The following is a 23,793-nucleotide window of genomic DNA, read 5'->3' as shown; positions in this document are numbered from 1 at the left end:
TTTCAAGAAATGATATGCATCTGAATCAAGAATTGGAGCAGATCTTAAATATTTCTCTGTCTTTGCTGTAGCCTGGGTATTCTTATGGTAGTATAGATACAACAAACTAGAAAATCAAGAAATTCTTCCCATATTATAAAGATATTCTTTTGTTAAATGGTGGAATCAATTTAATGGTGATCATGCAAGACCCTTAGGATTTAATAACTTCTTTAGTATAAATCCTCAGTATCTCAAAATATCAGACCCAAACACTTCAAGATTTCTCAATAAAAAATCATGGATTGCAGCATTTTTAACAAGTTGTAATTCCAAAGAAGATTTAAAGAGTAATTTAAAAGATGTTCTTCTACTTCTTCAAAAAGATGAAGCAGAAACTTCTTCAAAGAAAGAATCTGATGATGCTTACCAAAATGAAGACGATTGTTTTGGTATTGCAGCAAATAGTTCCTGTTAATTAACCGAAACTGTTAAAATAGTAGATTTTAAATTTCTATATAAGGAGTCCTTGACCATGTTGTCAGGCACCCTTTCATTTGAGTAATTTTAGAGTTTTAGAGAGATTCTGTTGAGATACTTCTTTGTAAGATTTCTTTCAAAGTTTCAATAAAGATTTATTTTTCTGTATTTTTCTCTCTTTTCTCTCTTAGCTAGTTCTGTTCGAATTATTGTCGTCTAACTTTTTCTCCTTTCTCTCTACTAGTTCTATGCTGGTTCTACCGCTGTTCTAGTTTTTTATGTTTTAAATTTCTTTATATATATATATATATATATATATATATATCTTCATATTTGATATATTAACCTTCTTTTATGCATAAGTGAATTGATTTGGCTACTTTTGCTTTTTGAGTCTTGGTTAAGCCTTAATTCAATTAATTCAGCATATTGCATATTCTGACATTGTTTAGTATTTGAATTATCAATTAAGTTATATATCTCGTTTTAATGTGATTCTTATTTTGTAAGAAAGATAATATATATGGGCCTACAACTCTTATGAAGAAATCAAGGTTGAATCCTAATGTCCAGAACCAAAATTAGGCCTAAATCAAAAGAAAAAGGAGACAAACACATATCCTGACTAACATGCAATGTTTAAGCCATATCTTGATCCAAAAATATCCAACTGAATTTATTCTAGTGGCATTTGAAAGATAACATCTAGGCCTTTAATTCATATTCAGATCATGGCGATGCTAAATCAATTTCCAAAAACTACTAATTAATAAAACATAATTTGTATAAAAATATGCTAATAAATAAAATACTTGAAAGTTAATTGACTATAAAAGTGATTGTCCACAAAGAGTAAAACATAGGATGTTAGAGCTCAAAGGAATGATATCTAAATACTTCATTATGTTTATTGATAACTTCAATAGATATAAATTTGTATATCTAATATAACATAAATCAAAATCATTTAAAAATTTTAAACAAATAAAAAATGTATATCCATGTGAGAACATAATATATCATATTCATGATTCCTAAGACTTGTTCATCAGTCTATTTACACTTTAGTTTCAATGTATTATATTGTTCCAGTATTCATACTTAAATAAAAATATTTTTCTAATAATACTTAATAAGATCTCACAATTAAGTCATTTACTTAACATCATACAATGTTATATTTTTTAATCTAAATATATCATTATATTTTGATAAAAAAATCTAAAAATGTCTTATTTATTTGAATAAAAAATTATAAAATAAAGAAAATGAGATAAAAATAATACAACCTTTATTCAAAGTTTGAAGAGTATGCAATGACAGAGTTTATGCTGTGTACACATTTTGTGTTTGCGACACGTAACCCTTCTTGTGCATCCCATGTGTATGTCTTTTCTTTACATACTACATCCCACATCTCATGCATGTCAGGCCTCGCCAAATTGTTCCTCGCATTGTAATGTGACACAATATACCTTTTTATAAGATGAATTTTATTTTTACTGAATATTATTATTTTACTAAAAAATTAACTAATTCAAGTAGCAAAATTTTTAACAATAAACAAATTCAATTAAGCCCAATTGTATTATAAAAATGAAAATAAAATACATTACGTGCATTGTTTAATTTATAAAGAAAGTTAACGGTAAATAAAGAGGGACCGAACGAGTCAAGCCTGGAAGAAAAGTAAGAGAACCATCAATGAAATTAACCATGGCGACGGTGACGGAATCACCGGAATCTGAGACACCCCCATCGCCTCAGAACTACCCTGCACCCAGCGATCCTCAAATCTTAAATGAAACGACGCCGTTTATTGACTACGCTGTTGCGCAAGCCCAGCTTTACCAGAAGGGCTTCAACGATGCCGTCGAATCTGCAATCGACGCGGGAAAATCCCGTTTTTCCCAAATCCGTTCAACTTCTTCTTCTCATTTTCATCACACCTTGGTAGTATCTTGATTTTACCCCGCTTATCTTTTGCTTCCCGAGAAAATTTTCATCACTGGGAATGAACGGACCCTTTAGAAATTTGATTTTCCATAACCTAGTTTGGTTACATCACGCTTTCGTTGGTTTGTTCATTTGTTTCTTCAAACAGCTTTTATCATCTCATATGCATGATTTTGATTTCTGTTGAATGTAGCATTCTTTGGATGATCTCAAGTCTCAGTACAATGCTTACGAGAATCTTATTTTTGGAAAGATCAAAGGTTTGCGTTTTGTCGTTCATTTAGTGGAGATGGGTTGTTTTTTTGGTTTCCAATTTATGAAGTTTCTAATGTTTAGGATTTTTTGCTTGATTGGTCTTTCATTGCAGAGGGTGTACTTGTTGCAGCTTCACATCCAGTTATTACATGTGGGGCCACTGCTACCCTGGGCCTTCTTGTGCTTAAAAGTAAGATTCTATGTTTTTACTTTTAAATGTTGCATTTGATGTTTCATTCTTCATGTGACATGCAAAAGATAATATATATTAGATTTGTATTTTGGCAATGAATCTCATAACTGAATATAGTCTAGTTAAAACTCATGTAGATCATGGCTTTTGGGGTAAACCTTGAATTTGGTCTCCCAAAGATTAGGGTGTTGCAAACTTGCTACTTTAAATCTTTTTGTCACCGAATTTATCTGTGGAAAATTGAAGTGTTGACATATTAATTCTCCGTAGTTCTGTTCCCCAAATAGTTCCTTAAATATACAAATTGTCACCCAATTCATCCTTTTGTGTTACCGATTGAATCTTCCTTACAGATAAATTTGGTGATAATTTTGTATCTTTGAGAGATTAATTTCAAAAAGAAAATCTTTAGAAAAATAATATGCTGACTCTTCACTGTCTGAGCGACTAATTTAGTGACAAAAATCTTTAGGGGACTAATGTGGCAACACCTTAATCATGACTAAATTGAGGGTCTATTCTTAATTTTAATGCTGTGGCCTGCCCTTAAAATTTTATTTCTTTGTTAAATGCAGTAAATTGCTGGTAGTATGTGTATCATATGTATTGCTACATATGTTTTTTGAAGCAATGTTATTTACCTTATTCTATATGTGCAATACATTATTCAATTAGCACATTATTATTTTTTCTGAGAATTTGGTTACCTTGTAGGGCCTCGTCGGGTCTTGTACTACAACACTTTACGTCTTTTTGTCAGTGAAGAGGTGAGTAATAATCTCATTATGTCTGTTGACTTCACAAGGACAAAGATGCCTGATTTTGAGTTAATTCAATCATGAAATGCACATGTATCCAAAAGGAGCTAAACACATATTGAGTATCAATACAAAGCATTGTCTTTTGGATAAATGCTGGTGAATACTGAATATAAGTTTAACTAGAGATCCTTTGTTTGCATAAATACTAGAGAGCTTAGAACTTGGATTTGCAAATGTACAACCTGACATACTTTTACTATAAATATTAATCTCTTGATTGAAGACTGTGAGTTATGGCTTGTAATACAGATGAATATTGTTGAACTCATTATTCTCTTTGTATTTAGTTGTGACAAATGCTCACATTATGTCCACAATAAATCCAATGAGCATTTTTACGCTGGATGGGTGCAGTAGGCAAAACTGGTTAAACAGCATGAGTTTGATTCTAAGACAGCAGTGAATACATCAGGTATCCCGTTTTGAGCTGGAATGTATGTGACAATTAAACATTTGTTAAAATGACCTTCTTCCGAACAAGATGTCAACTTCCATATTTTTGGTGCAAGTTTGTAGGATTGGAAAATGTGAAAGGGACACTATAGTCAACTTGTCACTTTAGATCCTGGGTTGAAATAGGAATTTGGAGTTAAGTGAGGAGAGTATATCCCAATGAATTCAGTTGCAATGGACGTCAAACTTATGTATGCAGCCTCTGTTCTGGAATGAGCAACTAGTGAGTAGAGATTGCTTCATGGAGCACCAAGAAATTAAGTTTGGGCCCAAATACATGTGAACCAGAATCCAGAAGTAGAGTGACAGTCATCTGGGTCTAAATCCTGATCAGAATCATAAAAGGTCCAAAGGGAGAGTGGCTGACGGTGCTGTGGAGGCTAGAGAAGATCATGGGTTAGGGTTCCCTGAAATAATGCAATGTGTTTGACCACCTTCCAACATTCTACCAGCAGTTGAGACCTGATGACAAACATTATTTACCTTGTGGCTTATTTTTGGTTGTTTAATTATGACATATTGAAGAGTACCAATGCTGGGCCTTTACAAATATGGGTCCTCCTATAGGCATGGTTTACTGGCTGTACAGCCCCAGCATAGGCATAGATACACCCTTAGCATCACTTTTTTCAGCTTTGGCTAATAAGTCTCAAACATATTTGCCTTGAGAGGGCAATAGTGAACCTCTGCTTAGATGCTTAACTTCAATGCCAAGGAAATCCACCAATACCCAATGCTCATGGAATATTGAGTTTTTTTTTTTCTCTTAAATCTCTACTCAGTGATCATGTAAGATGTAGATTCAGGAAAGCATACAGCATCAATAGTTTGATTGAAAACCTAACATTTTAGATTGATCCTCTTGTTTACCCTATTAAGAGTAGTATGACCACTCACTTTCTCACAACCTATATTTTATGCATGCGACTTGATCCATTCATACATACAATGAGGCATAATAAGATAAACACAATTAAAAGATAGGAGTATATGATACAAATCAATTCCAAGAATGAAAATGAAACAGCAAAATGTAAAAGAAGCAGTATGTGTATTATTGAAATATTAAAGAAATTCAGTAGCAAGGAATATTGCTCAGAGTCAAGTTCCTACAGAGCTATTGCTTTACATCCATAAATAACAGAATGATTCTCCTAGATATGCCCCCTCTCACTACTCCAAACGACTATAAGGGCACGGACGCCCCACTAACTAACTACTCTCTCACTTCTAGACCTTTACCGATTCTTCCTTTATTCTTTGTCTAGGCCCTCCATACCATGGGCCCATGGCACAATTGTTGAGCCCATTCTTCCCGTTGACCCTTTAACCCATTTTGGATCCTATCATTGCCCTTGTCTTCATCTACAGCCTTGTCCTCAAGGCTGAAATTTGGAAATTAGCTCTTAATTTGTAGCTCATCCTCCCATCTAGCTTCATCAATTGATTTTCCTTTTCACTGTGTTAAATGTCCCACGTTGGTTAGGAATAGAATCAGAATACTCCTTATAAGAGCTTGTGTAGTCCTCCTCCTATAAACTAATTTTTGGGAATGAGTTAGGCCCAAGTTTCTTAACATACTAAAAGTTGAATCATGTTTTCCCACCTTTAACTATTGTTTGAGAAGCTAAAACAACAACTGGTTCCAACATGTCAAAGTATTCTCCATCTAGTCCAGGTGGCAAATCCTGTTCAGCCTTATAAATGTGGATGGCTTTCCTTAACAGTGATATGTGAAAGACTAGGTGTACTTTTCAGGGAGTTGCAACTTGTAAGCAACTACTCCTACACATTCCAGAACTTGGAAAGGGCCATAATAAACAGGCTGTCAACTTGGCATTGATTCTTGAAGTAATGGAATTTTGCTTGTGGGGGTGTAATTTTGGAAACACCCATTCTCCTATCTCAAAAATTCTCTTTTTCCTCTTTCAAATCAATCAGCATGTTTTTTCATCCTTCCCTGAGCTCTATGGAGATGAAACTTCAACTGTTGGAGAGCTTCATCACGATCAATCAGTTCACGCTGCACAAATTCAACTATGGTCTCACCAAGAAGGAGATGGATGAGCTTGGGGGGTTTCCTTCCATACACAGCTTCAAGGGGAGTGATGATAGGAATCAGCTCTATGGAAAGAATCAGTTTCATGGGAAGGTTCATACAAGGAGAGGTTCAAGGAAAACAGAAAATTAGTTGTAACTAACTTGGAGGATTCAAATGAATAAGAGATTTTAGGAGTAGATTAAATAATTTCTGTTATGGGAAATATTTTAGGAGTAGTTTTGGTATTTTCTGTTATGCTAGTATTTATTGAGTAATTGGTAGGAGTTTTAGGGTATGGAAGTTTTAGTTATTGGGCTTTGGAGTGTTTGAGCTACTTAGTGCTCTCTATTCCTACTCTTGTAATTTGCATTCAGTTATATCTAGTTTCATTCTCAGAAAATACTTAACTCGAATATTGCGACCTGCACTATTTCTGCTGTTTGTGTGTGTTCCTATCAAGTGACCCCTGTGGTCTTGTGAAAGGTAGTATTGTACCAAAATTCATCCAGTCTTTCATGTTTCACAGTTAAAGAAAGCTGTGGGAGACCAAAGTGTTGAACCTTCTTTGCCTTTGGGGTTGGAAGGGGACTTGGAGGAACTGGGGGAACCAGAGGACATGTTAGTGCTCCAATCAAAGTTGCAAAATGGTGTGCTAATACCTCAGCTGTTGGTCTAGTGGAAGTAAGGATGAGAGGAGGAAGCAACATGAGAGGAATAATTTGTCATCCGTAAACAATTTCCTTGGTTCAGTCTTGAGGACAAGACTATTTTTCAAGGAGTGGCAAGTGGTGAGACTCTTAGGCCTAAAATTTCAAAGGATGAAGAAGTTTTACTGGGTCAGCAAGTTATATGCATGGGAAAGGAGTTAAAAGTATATTCTAGGAGAGAGACAAGGGGGACAAGTGGCGAAGGATATGGGGGAAGTTAGTTACACCAAATAGGCAACATGCTGGAGCCCATGATGGGGTTTGGAAATTAGGAATTTGGTTACGAGGAGAAAGAGAGAGAGGGGAGAAGGGGAAACCGGAAGAAAAACTCATGAGTAATTCAGCCTCGGGCTTGGGTTCCTTGATTTCTATTTTCTTTTCTTCAGTATAATTGATACTTTCTTCATTTCATTTGATTTTTTTCTTTATCAGCATTGGGCTAGGTATTGTTTTAGAACTGGTACAGCAAGGAAAGAAAAAAATATTGAATTGTGTTACTGATAATGAGCAGTCTTGTACCCAATGTAAGTGCAGGCTGTTATCATACAATGCCAGAAATATTTGAGAGATCCTGACAACTCTCCTACACTTATTCACTTACATAAAGACACCTCAATTCTTGTAACTCTGACATTTATAACAACCATCCCTTGTAACTGCTTCCTAATTATGAGCTAACTGATTGTTTTCTAGGTTGGGCCTTAATATTAACTGGCCCACACATCCTTTTCCTATTATATACTCTTTTCTTTATGGGCTTATTGGTATCATATTGTCTCTGGGAAAGTCTCAAGCCTAGTTGATACTTCTGGTATAGTTGCCGGACCAAGCAAATCTTTTTGAGAAAGACACACTGCCAGTAAAGTTTCTAGGAAAGTTGTAAGGCCAAGTATTGTCCTCCGGTAATGCCATAGGGTTAGTTGATACTTTAGGTAAACTCACTGGTCTAGAGTGATTTCTCTAATTTCACAATGTACAGTTTGAAGTGGGTAGATCTACAAGAATGACATGATAGTGGAGAAACAATGACAGTAGCTGGACACTATTCGAAGCACACTATAAAAATGCACAATGGTAGCTAGGATAGAGAAAGGTGCAACTGGAATGAAAAGCACGACCAAAAGATGTTTGAACTCACTAGAAGGAATAAGAAGACATTAGCGTGTTGACACAGCAGGAGAAACAATTAATGAAAAAGAAAAATCATGAAAATAAAATAGAACTCCAAATTTTATAGAGATTGGCAGCGGAATAGTGACAAGATAGATCATGGAGGATGCTACTGCTCTTATACCATACTAAAATTACGGTATTTTAGGAATAAAGAGAAGGAGATAAAGGAGAATTGATATTTACTGAGATGTATGACAATGTGTTGGGATGTTACAAGATGTTCATAATACCTAGAGTGCTAACCCTATTTATACTAATCATTATCCTATCTAATTAAGAAAACAAATCAGGATAAGATATGGAAACATGGCAACTAATCCTAAGAGGTAGTGATAAATATAAGGTAACTAATCCTTCAAGATAGGATATGCTAGGGATAAATATTTTAGATATTTTTATTTATTCTGATAGCTTATACTCTGTAAACAAAATGTTCCAATAAAAGTGGACAATGCCAGACAATTACTAAAGCAATCCTTGGATGTTAAATTGCACATTGCATGTTTTTATTAAGTGTGTAACTGCTGTTGCAATTTATGCCATCTTTGTCCTCTTCTTTACATTTCTTTGGGCTAAAGTGTTATTAGGTGAACATTATCGATCATCATACAATGTCACTTTGGTGAAATTGTCTATGATGTTGATGTAGGTTCAGGCATATGTTCTTAATTGGTTTTTTGGATACTGATTTCTCTTTTGGAATGAGTTTGAGATCTTACGAAATGTTGTTTGACTTCTGCTGGATACTTGCTCAATATTTTGATATAGTGTATGCTTGAAGAGCATGCAAAGGTGCATAATAATTACCTGGATTATATCTTTGGGTGGCATTTGTTTTTGGATGCAGTCTATGATTTCTAGAGCCCATGTTGAGGTGAAAGAGTTGCGACAATCAATTGACCTTCTAAAGGCTAAAGGTGAAAAGTTGGAGGTAAAAGTACATATAATTTTCTGTTGAAATAGTTTTATATAATTCAATATGTTTAATTTTCAGGTATTTCACACATTGAGTTTCTTTGATATAGGTGAATAACCATAGAATAAAATCTTTTAGCACTTGAGATATTTTGGAGAAGAATGAATGATCAAAAGATATCTAAAAGACAAGAACACCATCGGTTGAAGGAAGATGTTTTGGTTGAACAACTTGGAAAAGCAAAAGAAAAACCTTTTCTATAACTGGTTGTTTAATCCTCAATCCCAAACCTACATTCTGATATGTCTGAATGAATAGGTGATGTGTAATTCAATATCACATATACATAAACAAACTAGGTGACAAATCTATATTTTATCATAAAGTACATAATATGGTAACATGATGTTTTTCTAAATTGGACCGGGGCTATAAAATATATTCAGGATCAATTTTTTTTGTCCTTGCTCACACATTTTATCCAATTTGAGTAGAATTGACATAGTATTTTCTTAGGTAATTGTTCAAAGAATAGTGAAAAGGTGACAAAAAGAATTAGGACTTTTACTAATGTTGTTAATGGTGATAAACCTGCAGAGGATGTGGAGGAGGTAGATCTTAGCATGTGGCATTTGTGGTGGGTGAAAAATAAACAACAATTGAAAGAATTGGTAAAGTAATAGAGAAATACACAAGTTGCAAAATTGGACCTCAAAAAACGGAATAAACTCAAAGAAATTAACATCAATCTGATAGGAACAGAATATATTTATAAATGTATGACAAACCGGTCAGGGGATATCCCTGAGATTACAAGTAGAAATAGCAAGAACAACAGGAAAACTGGATTAGGTAATGCAGCAACAATGACTGTCCCTATGACAGCCGCCCTCCCAAATGACCTCCCAGATAAATCCTACCTCCCTTCCTCTGATCAACACCCCTATATCCCTCCTACAGCCCCCTCCTCTCTCATTCATCCACGTCACCCATTCTGTTAGAATCTACCTTAACAACCTCTTTGCCCACAATTCCCATCCTACCCCTCCTTCTCTGGTATGTTTTGAGTGGAGGCCCAATTGGCCTGGACCCAACAATACTCCTCCCATTGAGAGGGACCTTGTCCTCAAGGTTGAATTGGGGGAAAATGGCTTGCAGCAGTTCATATTCTTCCCAAGTGCTATCTTCCTTAGGCAGATTCCTCCATTTCACCAACACCTCCCAACTACCATTTAACAATCTCCTAGCGTCCAGCACTTCTTCAGGCTCAACCTGAAGCTCTAACTCTTCTGTTAAAAATGGTGGTAATTCTTGACATGCTTGGCTCGTTGGGGGAGCCCTCTTGAGCTGAGAAACATGAAAAATCGGGTGCAGGCGTGATGATTCCGGCAACAGCAACTTATAAGCAACAGCTCCAATCCTTCCTTCCACTAGAAATGGGCCATAAAACCTTGGACTCAACTTCTCATTAACCTTCCTGGCCAAGGTTTTCAGTTTGTAAGGTCTGGCTTTCAGGTATACCATGTCCCCAGTTTGGAATTCCACCTCCCTACGCCCTTTGTCAGCCTGCTCCTTCATTCTCATGTGTGCTCTAATTAAATGTTGCTTGAGCTCCTCCAAAATACTATCCCGGAACTGTAGCAATTTGTCCACATCAGCCACTGCAGTACTGTCCTTGCAGTAGGGAATGACCATGGGAGGATCACGGCCATATAACGCCTTGAAGGGAGTCATTTGTATGGATGCATTAAAGGAGGAATTAAACCAAAACTCCCCCCATGGTAGCCATTTCACTCATTGACGAAGATGATCATTAACAAAACACCTCAAATATGCTTCAATGGTACGGTTAGTCACTTCGGTTTGACCATCCGTTTGAGGATGGTAAGCTGAACTGAATTTAAGCCGTGTGCCCGAGAGACGAAAAAGCTCTTTCCAAAATGAGCTAATGAATATTCTGTCCCGGTCGGAGACTATAGAATTGGGAAACCCATGCAAACGCACGATTTCCTTAACGAGCACTGCTGCTACCTCCGTAGCCGAGTATGGATGGAGCAATGGAATAAAGTGGGCGTATTTGCTCAGTCGGTCTACTACTACCATGATACTGTTTGCCCCTTTTGCCCGAGGTAATCCTCTAATAAAATCCATGGATATGTCTTCCCATACATGCTCGGGAATTGGTAGAGGTTGAAGAAGCCCAGCTGGTTTCAAGGTCTCATGTTTGTTCTGTTGGCACACCTGACAATTAGCCACAAACCTCTCCACATCTCGTCTCGTTCCAGTCCAATAAAAAATCATGGCCAGCCTCTTATATGTCCTAGTAACTCCAGAATGGCCACCCCAAGGTGATGCATGAAATTCCACCAACAACAATGGAATTCTGCCAGACTTCTTAGGTAATACCAACCTTTGCTTATACCATAAACAGCCCTGCGCTACTGCATAGTGTGGATGTGAGTTACGATCGGTTACCACCCTTTGTATAATTCCCTTCAACTGCTCATCCTCCATAACCTCCTCAGCCAACTCTACTAGGTCAGAGTGGGTGACCATGGATATTGCACTGCAAGTCATTATTCGGGATAATGCATCAGCTGCCTTGTTCTCCATTCCCGGCTTGTACTGAATTTCAAAGTCAAACCCCATCAGTTTGGTGATCCACTTCAGCTGTTCCCCCACCAATACGCGTTGCTCTAATAAAAATTTCAGACTTTTTTGATCAGTACGAATAGTAAAGCGGTGACCCAACAGATACTGTCGCCACTTCTGAACAGCGAACACAATTGCCATTAATTCTCATTCATACACTGATTTCACATTGTTTCTATCTGAAAGAGCTTGGCTAATAAAGGCCAAGGGTCGACCCTGCTGCATAAGGACAGCCCCTAACCCATAACCTGAAGCGTCTGTTTCGATCACAATCAAAGTTGGGCATGGCTAAAGTAGGCTGCGCCTCCATTTCTCCCTTGAGCTTCTCAAATGCCCCTTGTGCTGTTTTTGACCACTTGAAACTGTTCTTCTTGAGCAACTGTGTTAAGGGCTTAGCAATAATTCCATAATTTCGTACAAAACGGCGATAATAACACCTGTCAGGCCTAAGAACCCCCTCAGACTTCGAAGGTCTTTAGGCTGTGGCCAATGTCTCATAGCAGAGACCTTTGCAGGGTCAGCAGAGATCCCAACGGATGAAATGATATGCCCCAAGTATTCTAACTGTGATTCCCCAAAGCTGCACTTCTTGCCATTGAGCCACAGTTCATGTCTCTTCAAAAGCTGAAGGACTAATCGCAAATGGTCCACGTGTGAACTATGATCTGCACTATACACTAAAATATCATCAAAAAACACTAGTACAAATTTACGCAAGTAAGGTTTAAAAACCGAGTTCATCAGTGCTTGGAAGGTTGAAGGAGCGTTGGTTAGCCCGAATGGCATTACCACTCGTAATGCCCCTCATGTGTTTGGAATGCCGTTTTAGGAATGTTCCCTGGTCTCATTCGTATTTGGTGGTAGCCTGATTTTAGGTCAAGCTTAGAAAAAATTGTTGCCCCTCCTAATTCATCCAGCAGCTCCTCAATGACAGGAATTGGAAACTTGTTGGGGATGGTGATGCTATTCAAGGCCCGATAATCTACACAAAAACGCCAACTCCCGTCTTCTTTACGAGAATCAGTGGACTGGAATAAGGACTGGTGCTCGGCCTGATCATACCTGCTGCTAACATATCCTTCACAAATTTTTCAATCTCCTCTTTGTGACAGTGCGGATGTCGATAAGGCCTAATGTTGGGAATGGTGGCTCCCTCCTTTAAGACAATAGCGTGATCGCACTCCCTTTCCGGTGGAAGAGCAGTTCCCTCCTTGAATAGTTCCCCGAATTCCCATAACAACTCCTTCATCGTTTCAGATGTGGTGTTTAACACCTGAGTAGAAGTTTCAGAACAGCCCATATGTAGCATCCCCAATTCTACATAATATGCCTCTGCCTCTCTCCTCAGTTCCTTCCTTATTGCCTTTAACGAAGCCACAGTTCTGGACAGCCCCACATCTCCCTTTATCTCAATGGTCCTTCCCTCCTTCTGCACCTCAATCAAGTGCTGTCGTAGGTCCGCACTAAATTTTCCCAAACTTTTAAGCCACTCGTACCCCAGAATAACGTCCACGCCCACCAAATCGAAGAGAAAGAAATCCTGAACTACTTGTAGGTTGGGTAGTTCAAGTACTACACTCCTACAAACCCCTTGACTTCCCAACCGTTGACCATCCCCTACCTCCACAAAGTACCCTCTTGTAGCTTCAGTGGGTATTTTCAGCTCCTCCACCAGTTCCGGAGATAAAAAGTTGTGGGAGGCGCCGGAATCCACCATGACTATCACCTTCTTACCCGAGATAGTACCCCACAGCTTCAATGAATTTTTGGAGGTCATCCCCGCTATGCTACTCGCATTTAGCTGGAGGTTCATTTCCTCCTCATTGTCTTCTTCAATGGAAACCCCGCCCTGGTCCGCCTCCTCTTCTCCCATCAAAACCACATGTAATTGCTTGTTGCGGCACACATGGCCCGGGGTAAACCTTTCATCATAGCGAAAACAAAGGCCCCTCCTCCTTTTGTCGTTTTCCTCCTCTTCGGTTAGCCGTTTGAACCCTAGGTCTCTGCGATTTGAGCTCGAAGGTGTGAAGGACTCTCGTGAACTATTGCGGTTCGCTGGGCCTTCAACCCAATTGCCATTAGTGCGAGCAAGAAGCCTAAACCTCGACGACGAATTGGGCTCACCTCTCCCTATCCCATTTAATTTAGTCATTTCTTGGGCCCTTACCCTTAAGGCCCAATGTGGCTTTGGACCCATTGACCCGCTCCCCCTACCATAAGGAAAGCCCAATACCATATTCTTCTCCTCCACTTTCTGAGCAAAATCCATGATCGTGCTTAAGTCTCCGGAGTCCCGCAACCTCACCTCAGCCTTGACCTCCTCCTTCAAGCCATTGAGGAATGCCCCATTCATAAATTCCTCGTCAGCAAAACGTAGTGGAGCAGAGAACAACTCAAACTGTTCTCGGTATTCAATCACTGTTCCCCTCTGCCTTAGCCCCATTAGAGCTTCGTAAGGATTCTCTGAAGACGACGACCGAAAACGACCCAATAATGCTTGCCGGAAAATGGACCACGTGGTGGTCGGCACTCTCGGTTCCCACCACTGGTACCAATTGAGGGCTTTCCCCTCCAAGCACACTACTGCGGTATCCACTTTTTCCGGCTCAGGTATGCCATTAATCTCAAAATATCTTTCCGCTCTGTACACCCATCCATGGGGGTCCTCTCCTGCAAAATAGGGCACCTCTACTCTCCTTACTCGTTCCTCCTTTCGCCAGGCTTCACCGCCTCCGTTACCTCCTTCTTGATTACTATTTTCCCCTTCCCTCTCCTCTCGTACTACATGCAAAGCTGTCTCGAACCTCGCCGTCATCATCGTCAACATCTCATCCATTTGCCTCCGCAATTCCTCCTGAATGGAGGCTTGCATGCCCTCCAATCTCCGCTCGACATTCTCCATTCGATTCTCCATTCGTGTGGTTACCATCAGGCGCTCCCAGGATCGGGAGCTCTGATACCAACTTGATAGGAACAGAATATATTTATAAATGTATGACAAACCAATCAGGGGATATCCCTGAGATTACAAGTAGAAATAGCAAGAACAACGGGAAAACTGGATTAGGTAATGCAGCAACAATGACTGTCCCTATGACAGTCGCCCTCCCAAATGACCTCCCAGATAAATCCTACCTCCCTTCCTCTGATCAACACCCCTATATCCCTCCTACAGCCTCCTCCTCTCTCATTCATCCACGTCACCCATTCTGTTAGAATCTACCTTAACAACCTCTTTGCCCACAATTCCCATCCTACCCCTCCTTCTCTGGTATGTTTTGAGTGGAGGCCCAATTGGCCTGGACCCAACACAATCAAGATCAAATAACAGCAAAGTAGGGGAATAACATTTATAACTCACTTGTGAGTTGAGCCAAAAGATCCTGAAGAGACTGACATTTATAACCTAAGTCTTGAGTTCTTTAAGGCTATGAGACTGACATTTGGGACCAATCACACAACCGAGAGAATGAGTCAAATGACTGATTGACAATAAATTAAATGGTGACTTGGGAACATAAAGAACATTATGAACAAATAAAGAGGGCAAGGAATAAGACAAAGCTGCTTTCAATGATGTTGGCTTTCGCTTCTTGATCTGTTCTTGATAGTCTCTTATTAAGTGTTTAATCCCCTTTCTAAGGAACTGTAAAAGTGTTTATATATGTAGGGTTTAAAACTCCTTCGAGTTCATGAAGGAAAACATTAGAAAAATAGGTTAATTTGAAATCTGGGTGTGAGTGGTCACCACACCAGGGTGTGATTGCATTTGGATTCCTTTTCTTAGCAATTCTGCACTTGTATCATGGATGTGGTGGATACTGTCAGAAAATGTGTTCCTGATGATTTGATTAGAAGAGCAATTGCTCTTTCATCAAATACAACAAATCTAGTAAAGGAAATCCCTAAACTACTGCATATACAGTTAATTCCTAAAATTAAGGGATTCTAATACAATAAATACAAAATCAGACAGCTAATGTTATCTCCTAATTATAGTATTTGATTCTGTCTATCAAGGAAATATTTTATTTAGGTCAATCTTTAGAGATTCTGATACTCTCCCTTAAGTTGGTGAATGGATATCATCCCTTCCCAACTTGCTAACAAGAGACTGGAAAGTAGCACTACCCAATCCTTTTGTTAGTACATCTGCAAGTTGGTTTCCGAAGGATACAAATGGTGTACAAATTGTTCCACTATCCAGCTTCTCCTTTATGAATTGTCTGTCTACTTCAACATGCTTAGTTCTATCATGTTGCATTGGATTATGTGCAATATTTATTGCTGGCTTGTTATTGCAGTACAGTCTCATAGGCTTGTTCCACTCAATTTTCAGATCTTCTAGAATGATCCTTATCAATAGTAGTTCACAAATCCCCTATGCCATTACTCTGAACTCTTCCTCTGTACTTGACCTGGCAACAACAGTTTATTTCTTGCTCCTCCAAGTTACCAAATTCCCTCCAAGAAAAGGGCAATATGTGGAGGAAGACTTTCTGTCATCTATAGATCTAGCGTAGTCAGCATCTGTGTATGCTTCAAGAGTAATCTCCTTCCCTCTTGTGAACAGATTTATTTTTCTAGGAGTCCCTTTTAAGTACTGCAGAATGTGATACACTGCTCTAAGATGAGTTTCTTTAGGATTGTTCATGAACTGACTTACCACCCCTATTGCGTATGCAATGTCAAGTCTGATGGGGGACAAATAGATCAATTTCCAACCAGTCTTTGATAAGATTGTATATCCACTGTTGCATCTTCAATTGATTCACTTAATTTGTCATTCTGCTTAATAGGTGTCTCTACTGGTTTGCACCCCAATTTTCCAGTTTCAGCCAATAAATCCAGCATGTAAGGTTGAGAGATGAAAATACCATGATAAGAATGAACCACCTTAATGCCTAGAAAATACTTCAATCTGCCTAACTCCTTAAGCTCAAATTCTTTTAACAAGCATTTCTTCAATGCAGTAACTCCCCCTGAAGCTGAATATTTAATGAACAATGTATGATCCACCTTGGCTTTGCTTGTACCCCATTGCCTTCTTCACAGTAGTAAACCTACCAAATCTGGCCCTTGGGAACTGTTTCAGCCCATAAAGTGCCTTCTTCAGCTTACACACTTTTCCTTCCTCAGCTTTAAAATCAAGTGGGACTTCCATGTATATCTCTTCTTCAAGTTTTCCATGCAGAAAAGCATTCTTGACATCGAATTGCTGCTAACTCTATCCATGGTTAGCAGCTAGAGACAACTAAATTCTAACAATATTCATTTTTGCAAAAGGTGAAAAAGTTTCAAGATAATCTACCCCATATGTTTGAGTATATCCTTATCCACCAACTTTTCCTTATATCTTTCTAATGTCCCATTTGCCTTGTATTTAACAGTAAACCCCAATTACATTCAATAAGATTTTTTTTTCTTCTAGTGCATCCATTTCAACCTTCATAGAATCACTCCAGTTCTTACTGTTTAATGCTTCATAAACAGTTTTTGGAATAGTGACAGTGTTTAAATAAGTAAGGAAGCTTCTATGATTATTGGATTATTTGTTGTTGTGAAGTCTGCAAAAGATTTGGAGAATAGTTGAATTGGATTATTATTGTTTAATGTTTTTGAGGTGTAACCGATTGATCAAATAAGTAGCAGTAAGGATAGCTTCCCCCAATATTGTTTTGGAACATTCTTTTGGAGAAGCAAGGCTTGAGTAATAGTAACAAGATGCCCAATTTTCTGTTCTGCCACCCCATTTTGTTGTTGGGTGTTGACACAAGAGGATTCATGAATGATTCCTTGTTCATTGAAGATAGAAGACAGTGTTATCTCAAATTTGTTTTTCTATCATTTGGAAGAAGTGTTAATGACTTGGCTCACCTCACTTTTCTGTTTTAAAAGAAACACCCATGATATCTGATTACAATCATGAATGAATATGACAAACTAATGAGCCCTAGTTATATTTGGAATATTAGGTCCCCAAACATCACTGTGTATTAAGGAAAAAGGAACTGACATTCGTTTATTATTATTAATGGAAAAGTTGACACATTTGTGATTTGCATTCAGTCATTCACAAGTATCACAATGAAATACTCCAACACAGTTGTGGAAATAAACTAGGGAACATGACTTTTAGGGTAGAAAATGAAGGGTGACCTAAACGAAGTTGATATAGCCAAATATTTTCTTTATTTGAGAGAAGATTTTGACAACAAAGACAAAGGAATTTGATTCCTAGTGCTACCCATCCTGTTAGCTTCCTCAAGAAGGTAGAGTCCATTGTCCTCCCTAGCAAGCCCAATCATCTTCCCCATTCCCTGATCCTGAAATTTGCAAATTGTGGGAGAAAAAGTCACCAAGGGATGTAAATCTTTTGTAAGCTTGTGAATGGAAATCAAATTTGCTGATAATTTTGGCACATGCAAAACATCTTTCAAAATCAGATTCTGGTTTATGATAATATTTCCTTCTACAGTAACTGTAATGAAAGTTCCATCTTTGGTTGCAATTTTTTTATTGCTTGGACAGGGTCTATAGGAGATAAAACACTAGAGGACTGATTCATCTAGTCTGTAGCTCCAGAATCGATAACCCATACACCTTTTCAGGAATCTAAGATACTAAGTGCATAGGGCTTAGAGATATTTCCTGAGAATACCAAGGAGCAGTTACCTGGGTCTGTAGGTTTTGTTAATGTTCCCAATAACTCCTTTATTCTAATCTCCTCTGAGTCAAACTCTGTGGAGGGTTTGGAAGAGGTGCCCTCTACAGACCCTAGATTTGCCATATGAACATGAGGCTGCTCTCCTTGATTTCCTTTAGTTATCCAGTTTCGGGTTGGATTTGGAGGCTTACCATGAGGTCTCCAGCATTTGTCTTGAGTGTGCCAGAGCTTCTTGTGGTAGGTACACCATAGGGAATCCTTATTTTCCCCTTTAGGTATTGTTGTCTCTCCTGCTCCACTTACTTATTGATTTATTTTCTGAATTATTTCCCTTGGTCTGTGCAACCAAGGCAAAACTTTCATTTGCTTGAGATTCCAGCATCACTTCTCTACAAGCTTCTTTTGCCCAAAAGACAGCCATCGTTTCATAGAGTGAGGATGGGTCCTTTCCAAGCACTTGAATTCTAACCGGATCAAATTTACTGTTTAATCTAGCAAGGAACTTATAGATTTTGTCCTTCTCCTTGTAACTTTTGAGAAGATCAACAACTTCAGTGCATTTTGCTTTAAATTGCACATAATGGTCTAACTCTTGACACAAATTTTGTTGGATTTGGGCTTACACGCTGACCGAATGATCCCCCTATTTGGTAGCAGAAGTCCTCATTTTAATCTCATAGATTTGGGCAGTGTCACCCACCTTGGAATAGTTTGCTTTACAACTGTCCCATACCTCCTTGGCTGTCTTCATTAACATGCAGACATCGCTCACTCCAAATGTCAGAGTTCCATAACCAAGACATTACAAATGCGTTTGCCTCATCTCATGCTGCAACTTTGGGATCTGATGATTCTGGGGCTGTTTCAGTAAGATGACTCAATTTTCCCTTCCCCTTTAGAAAGTTTTGGACAAAATGAGACAATTTTAGGTAGTTTTTCCCATTGAGATGTAGACAGGTTGAATGTTCTGCAAGTCTTAACACACCTCTTTCACATTCAGGAATGGACATTTATGGGCAGTTTAACATGCGAACTGGACAAGGTCGTACACCATATTAGAAATCTAGGTTACTCAAGTCCAAACTCTCCCTTTCCAATATTGGATCAGATCCACATACTAAAATCTTAATATGGTATCAAAGATTAGACTAAAAATAAAATTAAAGGTCATAGAAAAAATAATTAGACTTGTAGCATTAAAATCAAGAAAAAGGAGCAACAGCCCAAGCAATTAAAAAAAGCAAGACCTGAAGTAGAAGTTGGAACACAAGCCTAGACTTAAAAAAATACAAGTCTCAACTAGACCAAAGTTAGTTGAACTTGAGGGAGATGGTTAAGACAATAAAGTCCCACATTGGTAGTTCAACAACAAATTTTATATATATAAGAGGACCTCAAGTCTAAATGGCCTAAGACGGTCACTTAAGCTTGTAAGTCTAATCACACTCCTCCCACAATATTGGATCAGATCCACATACTAAACTCTTAATAAGGATCAGATATCTTTACCAAACCCTTCAGAGGTACACATATTAGTTATATATTTGTCAAGCTTAGTGCTTATACTATACATGTTTTGACTTGAGAGTAAGACAGTAAGTGTAAATATATGTATAATATTGCAATAGAAAAATTTATCTTTGTAATTATAGTAATTAGGTAGCTTAATATTCTATAATTACTCTTGTATTTATGATTATTAATATAAATATATGCTCCATTGCGTAGTGGAACACACAGAATTCATCCAATGTCTTATGTTCTTTCTCTATTTCAACAATTTCTAACATCAATAATCACTGCATAAAATCCATTATGGCTCTAGCTATGGGAGTTATATATCTGTACGAAAATGAAAGCAAAATCCTAAACTAAAATCCATGGAAATTGAATTAAGAGGTAGAAACGTAAATCCTCCTTTTGAAATTGGATGGACTCATTCTTCTAAAGTCTCTTCTCGTCACTTCCATTAAATTTCTTTTCTACAATTGTGTCCCTAAACCTCATCTAGTGGAATAAGACTTAGTTGTTTATTGTTGATCTGCTTGTCTTTCGTTTACTTCATTTTCTAATATGGATAAGGATTGGTTGGTTTTCTGTGAATTATAGATTTAGCTAAGGTTTGGATAATATTATCTCAAAATTTGGTTGATACTTTCTAGCAAGTATATTTCTTTTTTTAATCTTTGTTAAAATATCTTAATATTTTTGGTACTTTTGTCAAATCTATTCAAAATCACTTAATGTCTTCAAGTCATAAGCCATTTTTCATTTAGACATGGCCATGTTTGTGGCATCGGCTGGCACACATAGCCATGTCTCTTTCAAAATTGGTTTATCTTTGCTGTTTCATCCGTTTCTTAATCCTAAAGAAAGATTGAAACCTTAATGTGTAAAATATTTTCCAAACCTAAATTTATTATAAATTTTCTGAATCAAGCATATAAACTGCAAGTATATCACTCGGCCACTTCAATCTGCAATCTGTGATTGATAATTGAAAATAGGCGACAAGGCATGTGTGTTCAATACAATGTCATGTGACTTATGAATTGTCTTGATATAAGCTAGGTAATTTTTTTTTTACTTTTTATTTTCAATAAATATGTAATTTCATATAAAGTTACTTTTGTGATTATGAATTGTAAATTTTAATTAAAAATTGAATTCAATAAATTTTGGATTATTTATAGTTTCATATAATTTGATTAGGGAGTCACTAGGGACCCATTGGTATTTTGGCTGAGTTGAATGGTCTTTTTATAACTTTATAAAAATGATATAGGAAGCTTGGTTTACACTAGTCAATTTAATTTTATTGGATTATTACACAATTTGAGATAACCCCTGCATTTCGATTGCTATTGCTATTCTAGTATTCATAGTAATTTGTTCTACGTACTGATTACAGAGGAGTGCATTACATGCGGAAGAGCAATTCTTGCATGGAAGGACAAAACTCAGGTTTGTAACTTTCGGATGTGGAACAGTAACATTGATTTTGTACATGTGCACTGATATCAGTTTTTATTAATGTATATAATTTATAACAGACAAGCAGGAAAGCAGATCAGGAATGTGATTCATTCAGCGTATAAAATAGAAAGACGAGCAGGAGGTTTGCAAATTATTATAATTTCTTTTATAACGAAAAGATACTGCCAGCCAATGAAATAAGCTGGTGATGGGACCTTGTGCTTTTGATGACGTGGCTTGTTTTGGTATACTAGGTTTAAAAGATATCCTCAGAGAACTCCCTAAAAGAGAAGCATCTCACTTCCGGTTACAGGTAATTATTCTGTTGACAGGATCCCATCTCTCATTGTTTAGGTTTAGATGAAAGTTATCAAGAGTTGACTCATGAAATGGCAATGTGAAAAGTGTAGTCTTTTTCTTTAACATTCATAACATGGAATAATGGGTAGCTATAATAAATAATAATTCAATACATGTTGACTAGACCAAGCCTGGGCATTAGGATAACTAGTGGATTGGGCATAAGTCATGACATAACTATTGTGATTGGCCGAACTTTCTTTATGTTGTTTTATTATTTATTAGAATTGATTAAGCACATTTTTAGATTGGAAAACTTGCTATAAATAAATAATCTAATCCCAAAATCCTTGATTTATGTAGATTGGGTCTTGCTAAATTTATTGTGAACAAAGGTGGGTGTGCATTAATAGCATCTTAATAAAACTTTTCTCTTTTTATTCCTTAAACAGTAGCTTAAGGGCATTGATCGGACCTATAAATCAATAATAAGAAACACTTTTCTTGTTGATTTTCTGGTACCTCTCCCGTTATTTGTATTTTGTAGTAATTGCTGTTGTATTTGAAATAACCAATTGTTAGGCAAAATGAAAGTTGGCTAAAAAATAATATATTTTTTAACTATAAACTTCAAAATTTTATTCATGATGAAATAACTGTTTTTAATAAAAATACTATTACAAAATGTTTTCTCCTTAAAAATGCTTCCCCCTCTCCTCCCCTCGAGAAAAAAATCTTACAAAAACAATCCTACACAAGCATGCTGAATATGAAGCACTTTCTTGTAGTGTATGATAGGATAATGATCTGCATAACTTTAAATCAGAAAGTTCATGGAAATTATTTGGTCTGTTAGTTTATCACTGCTTCATAATAGATATATTACATTTCTGGACAACATTTTGTACGATAAACATGGCATTGTCTCACGGTTGTATTTATCCTAGCTGTGTGCTACCGGTTTGGTCCAATTGAAATACTTGACAAGTGAGTAGTGACTGGATTACTGGTCGAACCTACCAGTTGAGTTTACAATGATAATTTGAAGTAATAACTGGTTAAAAAACGGAACTGCTATCTTCCTATAATGTTGATGACTTTTTACACTTCTAATAAATGTCAGAAATTTCATTCTAGAGCCTTGCCACTTTTAACAGCCATCAAGGAATTGAGAAAAGATGCCAATACTAACAGATTTTGCTTTTACAGATTTAATAATAATTTTGCAATGCAAACATTTTCTGTCTGCTTGACAGGTTTCTGAACTTACTTCTGAGGCAAAGAAAGAAAAGAATACCTTGACCAAGGAGATCTCTAAAATTAGCAACTATGGCATATCGGTTTGAGAAACTTTGTTTAAACATTCTCTAATTGGATGTGCATCCGAGTTTTCTGATCAGGACCATCATATGCGGTGATCTTTCCAGTTTTCTAATCAGGAATAACACAATACCCTACTATTATTATTACTATTATTCTTTTGAGATTGGTTTGGTTCATGAAGATTGCAATAGGGGGATGCATCATACCCAGAGTAGTTAGGGATTTATTATGAGAAAAATACATCGAGGCTACATAACTTAAACATTAAAATGATTTTTTTTTCCTTTCTTTTCTCAAGTTATAAAGCTCAATGGCAATAATGACGTTTTACTACAAAACAACCTGTGACTCAATGACATATACATTAGGAATTGAAGCATTTTGGAATTGTAACAAATCTGAGTATATGATTCCGTTCAAAGTCGTTGACTCCTGCTTTGATGAGTTGGGAAAAGTGATCGAATGGAATTTCTTTTTTGGTGCCCTCTTTTTCTAATTATATCGTCCTTTCCCTCTTTGCGTCTTTTAAAATTTTAATTTCGAAGTGTATTAAATACACTTTCATAACGGAATTAGGATTTTGAAAGTCACCTGGAATTAACATTGTGTAAAAGATGATCGAATGATGGTAGTAGCCAGAAGAAATAATAAATTATTACATCCAAGGCTGTAAAAATCAGACCGGATGGCCGGTTCAATCGAGAACCGGTCAGGTATCCGGTTCATTCAAACCAAAAACTGGACGAATTATAAATCAGTCATAAACCAAAAATCGGTAAAACCAGTAGTTCCTCGGTTTGAAACGGGTAAATACTAGAAGCTCAAAAACAACATTCTTTTGTGCGAATTTTTATTGAAAGTCGAAAAAATGACGTCCCAAGTTCTGAACCATCAGTTTTAT

General features: G+C 37.1%; 1 protein-coding gene across 2 annotated transcripts; it reads left to right on the top strand.

The window, feature by feature from the left end:
• Positions 1 to 2,079: 2,079 nt before the first annotated feature.
• Positions 2,080 to 23,404, top strand: LOC113849191 (RGS1-HXK1-interacting protein 1). 2 transcript variants are annotated; one of them, XM_027478901.1, is made up of 10 exons: positions 2,133 to 2,412; positions 2,609 to 2,675; positions 2,783 to 2,860; positions 3,578 to 3,630; positions 8,906 to 8,989; positions 21,205 to 21,257; positions 21,347 to 21,411; positions 21,524 to 21,582; positions 22,517 to 22,556; positions 22,826 to 23,263. In XM_027478901.1, exons 1-10 carry the CDS (start codon positions 2,164 to 2,166, stop codon positions 22,831 to 22,833), a joined length of 756 nt encoding a protein of 251 aa, XP_027334702.1. In that variant the 5' UTR covers positions 2,133 to 2,163; the 3' UTR covers positions 22,834 to 23,263. The 2 variants fall into 2 exon arrangements, with proteins under 2 accessions (XP_027334701.1, XP_027334702.1); XM_027478900.1 differs by lacking the exon at positions 22,517 to 22,556 and having other exon boundaries at positions 2,080 to 2,412; positions 22,826 to 23,404.
• Positions 23,405 to 23,793: the final 389 nt, after the last annotated feature.

This window comes from Abrus precatorius, unplaced genomic scaffold, assembly GCF_003935025.1.
Source record: "Abrus precatorius isolate BTA unplaced genomic scaffold, Abrus_2018 Scaffold9, whole genome shotgun sequence".
Taxonomy (NCBI): Eukaryota; Viridiplantae; Streptophyta; class Magnoliopsida; order Fabales; family Fabaceae; genus Abrus; species Abrus precatorius.
The sequence above is the reverse complement of the archived record's forward strand: the minus strand, read 5'-3'. Positions and strand labels throughout refer to the sequence as shown.

Bases quoted from the DNA above. Each gene is read 5' to 3' on its own strand.
- LOC113849191 (XM_027478900.1), top strand. From the start codon at position 2,164: ATGAAATTAACCATGGCGACGGTGACGGAATCACCGGAATCTGAGACA. The intron at 2,413-2,608 runs GTAGTATCTTGA...TGTTGAATGTAG, and splicing joins CTCATTTTCATCACACCTTG to CATTCTTTGGATGATCTCAA. The intron at 3,631-8,905 runs GTGAGTAATAAT...TTTTGGATGCAG, and splicing joins GTCTTTTTGTCAGTGAAGAG to TCTATGATTTCTAGAGCCCA.